The sequence below is a fragment of the Bacillus rossius genome, chromosome 12 (genome assembly GCF_032445375.1).
Source record: "Bacillus rossius redtenbacheri isolate Brsri chromosome 12, Brsri_v3, whole genome shotgun sequence".
Lineage (NCBI taxonomy): Eukaryota > Metazoa > Arthropoda > Insecta > Phasmatodea > Bacillidae > Bacillus > Bacillus rossius.
This window is the reverse complement of record NC_086339.1, coordinates 36,434,615-36,443,886: the sequence shown is the minus strand read 5'-3', so window position 1 is coordinate 36,443,886 and position 9,272 is coordinate 36,434,615. Positions and strand designations below refer to the sequence as shown.

The window sequence follows — 9,272 nt, the reverse complement described above, 5'->3', positions numbered from 1 at the left end:
CTCCCGCCGCGGACATAGAGGTTCGCTTCGATCCACATAGTTTCGCGGTGTCTCCCGCCGCGGACATAGAGGTTCGCTTCGATCCACAGAGGTTCTCGGTGGCTCCCGCCGTGGACATAGAGGTTCGCTTCGATCCACATAGTTTCGCGGTGTCTCCCGCCGCGGACATAGAGGTTCGCTTCGATCCACAGAGGTTCTCGGTGGCTCCCGCCGCGGACATAGAGGTTCGCTTCGATCCACAGAGGTTCGCAGTGGCTCCCGCCGCGGACATAGAGGTTCGCTTCGATCCACAGAGGTTCTCGGTGGCTCCCGCCGTGGACATAGAGGTTCGCTTCGATCCACATAGTTTCGCGGTGTCTCCCGCCGCGGACATAGAGGTTCGCTTCGATCCACAGAGGTTCTCGGTGGCTCCCGCCGCGGACATAGAGGTTCGCTTCGATCCACAGAGGTTCGCAGTGGCTCCCGCCGCGGACATAGAGGTTCGCTTCGATCCACAGAGGTTCTCGGTGGCTCCCGCCGCGGACATAGAGGTTTCGCTCGATCCACAGAGGTTCGCGGTGTCTCCCGCCGTGGACATAGAGGTTCGCTTCGATCCACAGAGGTTCGTGGTGTCTCCCGTCGCGGACATAGAGGTTCGCTTCGATCCACAGAGGTTCGCGGTGTCTCCCGCCGTGGACATAGAGGTTCGCTAAGATCCACAGATGTTCGCGGTGTCTCCCGTCGCGGACATAGAGGTTCGCTTCGATCCAAAGAGGTTCGCGGTGGCTCCCGTCGTGGACATCGAGGTTCGCTTCGATCCACAGAGGTTCGCGGTGGCTCCCGTCGTGGACATAGAGGTTCGCTTCGATCCACAGAGGTTCGCGGTGGCTCCTGTCGTGGACATCGAGGTTCGCTTCGATCCACAGAGGTTCGCGGTGGCTCCTACTGTGGACATAGAGGTTCGCTTCGATCCACAGAGGTTCGCGGTGGCTCCCGCCGCTTACATAGAGGTTCGCTTCGATCGACAGAGGTTCGCGGTGGCTCCTACTGTGGACATACATGTTCGCTTCGATCCACAGAGGTTCTCGGTGGCTCCCGCCGCGGACATAGAGGTTCGCTTCGATCCACAGAGGTTCTCGGTGGCTCCCGCCGCGGACATAGAGGTTCGCTTCGATCCACAGAGGTTCTCGGTGGCTCCCGCCGCGGACATAGAGGTTCGCTTCGATCCACAAAGGTTCTCGGTGGCTCCCGCCGCGGACATAGAGGTTCGCTTCGATCCACAGAGGTTCTCGGTGGCTCCCGCCGCGGACATAGAGGTTCGCTTCGATCCACAGAGGTTCTCGGTGGCTCCCGCCGCGGACATAGAGGTTCGCTTCGATCCACAGAGGTTCTCGGTGGCTCCCGCCGCGGACATAGAGGTTCGCTTCGATCCACAGAGGTTCTCGGTGGCTCCCGCCGCGGACATAGAGGTTCGCTTCGATCCACAGAGGTTCGCGGTGGCTCCCGCCGCGGACATAGAGGTTCGCTTCGATCCACAGAGGTTCGCGGTGGCTCCTACTGTGGACATACATGTTCGCTTCGATCCACAGAGGTTTTCGGTGGCTCCCGCCGCGGACATAGAGGTTCGCTTCTATCCACAGAGGTTCTCGGTGGCTCCCGCCGCGGTCATAGAGGTTCGCTTCGATCCACAGAGGTTCTCGGTGGCTCCCGCCGTGGACATAGAGGTTCGCTTCGATCCACAGAGGTTCTCGGTGGCTCCCGCCGTGGACATAGAGGTTCGCTTCGATCCACATAGTTTCGCGGTGTCTCCCGCCGCGGACATAGAGGTTCGCTTCGATCCACATAGTTTCGCGGTGTCTCCCGCCGCGGACATAGAGGTTCGCTTCGATCCACAGAGGTTCTCGGTGGCTCCCGCCGTGGACATAGAGGTTCGCTTCGATCCACATAGTTTCGCGGTGTCTCCCGCCGCGGACATAGAGGTTCGCTTCCATCCACAGAGGTTCTCGGTGGCTCCCGCCGCGGACATAGAGGTTCGCTTCGATCCACAGAGGTTCGCAGTGGCTCCCGCCGCGGACATAGAGGTTCGCTTCGATCCACAGAGGTTCTCGGTGGCTCCCGCCGCGGACATAGAGGTTCGCTTCGATCCACAGAGGTTCTCGGTGGCTCCCGCCGCGGACATAGAGGTTCGCTTCGATCCACAGAGGTTCGCGGTGGCTCCCGCCGCGGACATAGAGGTTCGCTTCGATCCACAGAGGTTCGCGGTGGCTCCTACTGTGGACATAGAGGTTCGCTTCGATCCACAGAGGTTCTCGGTGGCTCCCGCCGTGGACATAGAGGTTCGCTTCGATCCACAGAGGTTCTCGGTGGCTCCCGCCGTGGACATAGAGGTTCGCTTCGATCCACATAGTTTCGCGGTGTCTCCCGCCGCGGACATAGAGGTTCGCTTCGATCCACAGAGGTTCTCGGTGGCTCCCGCCGCGGACATAGAGGTTCGCTTCGATCCACAGAGGTTCGCAGTGGCTCCCGCCGCGGACATAGAGGTTCGCTTCGATCCACAGAGGTTCTCGGTGGCTCCCGCCGCGGACATAGAGGTTCGCTTCGATCCACAGAGGTTCGCGGTGTCTCCCGCCGTGGACATAGAGGTTCGCTTCGATCCACAGAGGTTCGCGGTGTCTCCCGTCGCGGACATAGAGGTTCGCTTCGATCCACAGAGGTTCGCGGTGTCTCCCGCCGTGGACATAGAGGTTCGCTTCGATCCACAGAGGTTCGCGGTGTCTCCCGTCGCGGACATAGAGGTTCGCTTCGATCCAAAGAGGTTCGCGGTGACTCCCGTCGTGGACATAGTGGTTCGCTTCGATCCACAGAGGTTCGCGGTGGCTCCCGTCGTGGACATAGAGGTTCGCTTCGATCCACAGAGGTTCGCGGTGGCTCCCGTCGTGGACATCGAGGTTCGCTTCGATCCAAAGAGGTTCGCGGTGTCTCCCGTCGTGGACATAGAGGTTCGCTTCGATCCACAGAGGTTCGCGGTGGCTCCCGTCGTGGACATAGAGGTTCGCTTCGATCCAAAGAGGTTCGCGGTGGCTCCCGTCGTGGACATCGAGGTTCGCTTCGATCCACAGAGGTTCGCGGTGGCTCCCGTCGTGGACATAGAGGTTCGCTTCGATCCACAGAGGTTCGCGGTGTCTCCCGTCGCGGACATAGAGGTTCGCTTCGATCCAAAGAGGTTCGCGGTGGCTCCCGTCGTGGACATCGAGGTTCGCTTCGATCCACAGAGGTTCGCGGTGGCTCCCGTCGTGGACATAGAGGTTTGCTTCGATCCAAAGAGGTTCGCGGTGTCTCCCGCCGTGGACATAGAGGTTCGCTTCGATCCACAGAGGTTCGCGGTGTCTCCCGTCGCGGACATAGAGGTTCGCTTCGATCCACAGAGGTTCGCGGTGTCTCCCGTCGCGGACATAGAGGTTCGCTTCGATCCAAAGAGGTCGCGGTGTCTCCCGTCGTGGACATAGAGGTTCGCTTCGATCCACAGAGGTTCGCGGTGGCTCCCGTCGTGGACATAGAGGTTCGCTTCGATCCAAAGAGGTTCGCGGTGGCTCCCGTCGTGGACATCGAGGTTCGCTTCGATCCACAGAGGTTCGCGGTGGCTCCCGTCGTGGACATAGAGGTTCGCTTCGATCCACAGAGGTTCGCGGTGGCTCCCGTCGTGGACATAGAGGTTCGCTTCGATCCAAAGAGGTTCGCGGTGTCTCCCGTCGTGGACATAGAGGTTCGCTTCGATCCAAAGAGGTTCGCGGTGGCTCCCGTCGTGGATATCGAGGTTCGCTTCGATTCACAGAGGTTCGCGGTGGCTCCCGTCGTGGACATAGAGGTTCGCTTCGATCCAAAGAGGTTCGCGGTGGCTTCCGTAGTGGACATAGAGGTTCGCTTCGATCCACAGAGGTTCGCGGTGGCTTCCGTAGTGGACATAGAGGTTCGCTTCGATCCACAGAGGTTCGCGGTGGCTCCCGTCGTGGACATAGAGGTTCGCTTCGATCCACAGAGGTTCGCGGTGTCTCCCGTCGTGGATATCGAGGTTCGCTTCGATCCACAGAGGTTCGCGGTGGCTCCCGTCGTGGACATAGAGGTTCGCTTCGATCCAAAGAGGTTCGCGGTGGCTCCCGTAGTGGACATAGAGGTTCGCTTCGATCCACAGAGGTTCGCGGTGGCTCCCGTCGTGGACATCGAGGTTCGCTTCGATCAAAAGAGGTTCGCGGTGGCTCCCGTCGTGGACATCGAGGTTCGCTTCGATCCAAAGAGGTTCGCGGTGGCTCCCGTCGTGGACATCGAGGTTCGCTTGGATCCACAGAGGTTTGCGGTGGCTCCCGCCGCGGACATAGAGGTTCGCTTCGATCGACATTGGTTTGGGGTGGTTCCCGGCAGGTACACCGGGGTTCACTTCGGGTGACATTTTTTTCTTCTTCACTCAAAAACAATTTAAGTGATGTCACACAGAAGCCTTTGAAGAAGCTACATATGTTCAAACATGATATGTGGCTATTGACTTGCAACTTGTCTCAAATTTAATAATCCTCAAAAGACGGATTGGGCCAATCAAATCCTCAAATCCCATCATATCATTAGTGTGTTAATAATTTCGATTTTTGAGGGAAAATCATCCGAGTAAAATATTAAGGGAATAAAGTAATAAATAAAAAGAAAATACTCATAACCTCTGAATTTTACTTGGTCAATTTTTTTCTTTATACCTATCCTCAGTATATTGTACATACTTTCAAAAAGTAATAACATAAATAAAATTATTATAAGTATTGATTCTGGAAACTAAATTTGTTTAATAACCTTTAAAATGGAATAATGTTTCAAGAACATAGTTAATATTTTTCATATATTGCACATTATTTTTTTTTCAACCTTTTGAGACCTAGATTCGTATTCGAGGTGTTCATTCGAGGTACTCTCGGGAATTCTAATTTGAGATTCTGATACAAAAAATTAGGATTTGATACAGAACTACTCAAAAGTATTATCCGTTTTAACCATTTTCCAACTTTCACTTGCAAAGTAACTTATGTTGTTGGTTTACGAACACTACAAACCGCTGTTCTGCTTCTCCAATTCATTGAGATTGTAAGAAGATTTTTCTTGTAAAATTAACTGTATTTAAATTGAAAATAGCTCTAAGGTACACAACATACATTAAAGACCCCGCCTGCCTAGGCACACACATAGTGTGCAGAGCTGCAGAAGAATCCACGCAAATTGAAAACTGCTCAAGTCTTCTGTGTAGCGCATGTTTACTAAGAATAGAGACCTGAAAAATTCGCGGGTTAATTTCGTGTTATGCTGAAATTCAAATAATTATGCCTTAGTGCGGCTTCTGCCATTATGGTTCTGGAGGACCGAGGGCCAATTAGAGACCCTCACTCATAGAAGTGTCGAATCACAGGCCACCCAGTCGAGACGACTCACAAGTCAGCAGCCAATGAACAGGTGGCATTTGCCCGAGTGTGTAGAGGATATTGGCATCTATCCTGAAGTGGATTGACCCCGCGAATTTTTCCGGTCTCTACTTAAGAATGTGCCGCGGGCGGATGTGTAGTTCTGTTACCGTATTTCGTTTTAAAACTGTATTTTTAGGACAGTGAAAAGGGTTTGAACGTGTGTGTTTTAAAACAATATTTAGACATGAAACGACCGGTGAAGTTTCTTGCTAAAACCCAAGGGCCTTGTATTACACCTTTATCTATATTTCTCCATCTAATGTTATGGTTACCTTCATAGTTGTACACACGACGAGAAGACTGTGCGCTTAAGGGAGATACCGCTCTAGAAACACGAGCGAGTGTTGCCCTTATCGTCCCACTTCACTAACACAGATACACCCATGAGTAGGTGGGCTCCTCAACAGCTATAAGTTACAAAGACTAAAATATTTTTGGAAGTAGTACAAATTAGCATGTTCATTTTTAATGCAAATAAATAAACGATGCAGTACAATTACCTGGCAGTTGTGGTAAAAATACACATTAACGCATTTGTAAATATATCCATAAAAGCGTAAATGTACATTTAATGCTTACTTTTACGTGAAACAAGAGAGTAAAAATACATCAACACATGTAGGTGTAAAAATACACTAACGTCGCGTCGGGTGAGAATTCGCTGCCACATAACTATTGTGTAAAGTTACACACTCTTTTACATAGTGACACGAATTATTTCCTCAGACAATTTCGCGTGTTATAGAGGCAGAGAAATTAAGTTAATTTGTTTTTAGTAACTGAGTGTGGGTGACGGTCCCAAGGCGAGGAGACCAGGCTTCGACTGTCGAGAGGGTCGAGGAGGAAGTCGTTGGAAGAGTGTTCGGGCTCAGAGGTGCTGAGATGAGGACCATATAGCTAGCGAGTTACTGTCGAGTTAGACTCCATTTCGAAATATGCACGATGACTTTAATATTCCTTTTGAAACATAGATGACCTAAACTAATGATTAGGGGCAGGCAATTTTTCGCGAAAAAAAATCTGAACGCCTATTAGACTGCAACAAGGTATGCCCGTACCAGCGGTTTCTTCGTTGTGATTGGCGCCCCTCTGCGAGAGAGAGTTACTGTCTTATTTGACAGAGCCATTCAGGACGTGTTTGTTTCTACACTGAATTACTGCGATTGGTGCTGTAACAATCGACGTGTACCTGAAAGAAACTCACCCAATCACGTAACAAAGACAATGCTACAGTGTTTAAACTTTCAGCGAGTCTCGAAATCTTTTCGCGAAATATGTAGGCCTATGCCCCTACTAATGATTAATCATTTTGTGAACCATTTAACAAGGTGGTAAAATATGATTAGTGTTTAAATTGGCGAATAACTAAACAAAATGTAAAACCATCAAGGTATCCTACATTATTGTATTTATTTTTGTTAATAATTTCAAATGAAATTTCGGACGGAATCGTTGCGTATCCACTGGAGCCGTAGATCAGATGAAAACGGAACGGACTCGGGCATCTATCTAAGGGAAAGCACTGTCCGTGGGCTCAGTGCGCAGTGCGCACACAAATCTTACTCTAGGAATGTTTTTTTTGAACCCGTCTCTTCCCCCCCACTTTTCATTCCTCGAACGCTCTTTCTTGCACTTCTGGACCCTCTTCGGCCCGTCGACACGTCCTGATACACGCGTCGCGCCTTCCCCGTGGCCTGGGCGCGCGTGACCACAAAGTGGGGGGGGGGGGGGGTCCATGGGGGGGGGTCCATGGGGAGGGGGAGGAGAGGAGGTCGAATAAAGAGGAGGGGGAACCCTAGGCCCGGACCCCCGCAATTAACGATGGACCGCGACGCCTCACACACACTTGTTAGCGCCGTGATGCATGGCGGGCCACACCGGGGGTTTATCTGGGTGCCATAACTCAGCGCTCTCGAAGCGGGGCGCTGGGGCACCACGGAGCTGTCGCACTCGTCACCCCCTCCCCACCCCCCCCCCCCCCCCCAAGGACTCTTCCCGTCTTCCATGTACGACGGAGGTGTACATGCGCGAGCAGGTTAACGGGCTGCGCCGAGAGCGCGCATCCGGAGCGGGCATCCGGGGAGACGTATCGCCTCTTCCCCCAGAAGAACTGTGATGGAGGAAACTTTACGGATGCGACCTTGAGATATCGACGCTCGTTCCTGCCGGGACTACCACCTCCACGGAATTATTTTGTAGTTTCCCGGTTCGCATATGCGCCGCTGTGTTGTTCAGATTATCTGTTTAGTATAATCGCATGGTTCCACAGTCTGTCTCTGGGTTGTCCGCAGTTGCTGTTCGTGCTTACTGTTTCTTCGTGGCAACTGTCTCTCGACGTTGTAAGCCCATTGCGCTCCCATGTCGTTCTGACTAGTTCCTTCCGCGGAATTATTTGTGGTGTCTTTTAATTTAACATTTCACATCGGCCGATTTTGGCCTGTTTCCCGTGTGTTTATGTATTCATTGTCTGTTCTTCGGATTTTCTCTACGATATTCATACTGTAAAGCGAACAAGCTACACAATCGTTTTTTTTAACGTGACGATTTAAAGGTTTTTCTCCCTTTCGGGCTGTAACTCCACCGGCACGACTCTCAAATGCCGCAGAGATATGAATACGGCATTTCATCGCAGTCCGGAGGTGTTAGGAGATAAGATACGATGAGAGGCTGAGGCTACCCATCCCAGCATCACTGCCACCCAAATTTACTTGAACGTAATTCGGTTAACCTCTGGTTGGCTCAGAGGAATCCCATCGTAAAAGTATCACACGGCGCTTAACCATGTCTGAGACTCGTCAGACAACCCAGAGTGCCTGTAATTGGCTCGAATGCAACCGAATTCACTAGCTGTCCAGGCTGGTACTGGAGCTTTATCACCGCTCACTGCGTTCGCCGATCGTCAGAGAGACTCTAGACATGCTCTGAGAGATGCTTCACCATGCGACCAAGCCCAACGACGGAAGTCACCGCGGGGAACTCCCAGCACCAACACGGGTCGTCCCGCACTGCTGCCTGGATTTCTAATGCGTCTGTGGGCTCGTGCGGTCTGTCAGCCCGCGAGCTAGCACGGTTAACGGTCTCAGTCCAGGGCACAGGGGGATGCCTGGGAAACTGGTCCAGTATGGCCAGCCCCTCGGATACCCCGCATGTCCCAGCACCCTGGCGCTTACCGCTGGGCAGTGTCTGTTTGCAGAGCAGAAGCAGAACCCAGACTAGCCTTTGCCATCACGCCATTGGACTTCACATTGAACCAAGGCTTTTGGCCTGAGGGCCCGGCAGTTATGATCCCCCCCCCCACCCCACCTCAAGTAAAGTTTCGCCACCTCCAGTCGTTGCCTGGAGAGAGGGCTTTTCCACCTCACCAGGTACCTCTTCCCAACATATGGGGATGTAGTGGACAAAGTCTACCCGGTAGAACCTTCTTCGATAAACACCAGTGGTGCCGCCAGGAGGCAGAATGTTGCCTCGGCGTGGAGAGGCTTGTTATTTGCACCATGCGCCCTTTCCGTGGTCCTGGTGTATTCTTTTTATGGATACTAGAACCGGCAGCGTCTCTGTCAACCCAGGAGACACTCCCATTTCCCCCGCAAGATCGGGGACCACACCGTCTCCACGACATGCTGAGAAGTTTAGCAATGGCGTGTGTCCGAAATAATGAATTAAATCGAGAGAGCAGAGCTGCGCCGGTGTGGTCACGGCTGTAGTCGCCTGCGTCAGCCGAAGTGATGTACGGCTGGGAAAAAGGGTGTCCCGTTAACTGGGAATTCCTCCACACGCACACACAGAGACCTGGGC

At 52.9% G+C, this 9,272-nt stretch overlaps 1 protein-coding gene across 1 annotated transcript; it reads left to right on the top strand.

The window, feature by feature from the left end:
- Positions 1–701: 701 nt before the first annotated feature.
- Positions 702–6,374, top strand: LOC134537956 (magnetosome-associated protein MamJ-like). Its single transcript, XM_063378975.1, has 8 exons — positions 702–785; positions 855–938; positions 2,589–2,825; positions 2,895–2,978; positions 3,150–3,437; positions 3,710–3,946; positions 4,169–4,395; positions 6,281–6,374. The coding sequence occupies exons 1-8, from the start codon at positions 702–704 to the stop codon at positions 6,372–6,374; spliced, it is 1,335 nt and encodes a 444-aa protein (XP_063235045.1).
- Positions 6,375–9,272: the final 2,898 nt, after the last annotated feature.

Excerpts from the sequence above, each read along its gene's own strand:
- LOC134537956 (XM_063378975.1), top strand. The coding sequence starts at position 702 with ATGTTCGCGGTGTCTCCCGTCGCGGACATAGAGGTTCGCTTCGATCCA. Across the intron at positions 786-854 it reads CTCCCGTCGTGGACATCGAG|AGGTTCGCGGTGGCTCCTGT; the intron begins GTTCGCTTCGAT and ends TTCGATCCACAG. Across the intron at positions 2,826-2,894 it reads CTCCCGTCGTGGACATAGTG|AGGTTCGCGGTGGCTCCCGT; the intron begins GTTCGCTTCGAT and ends TTCGATCCACAG.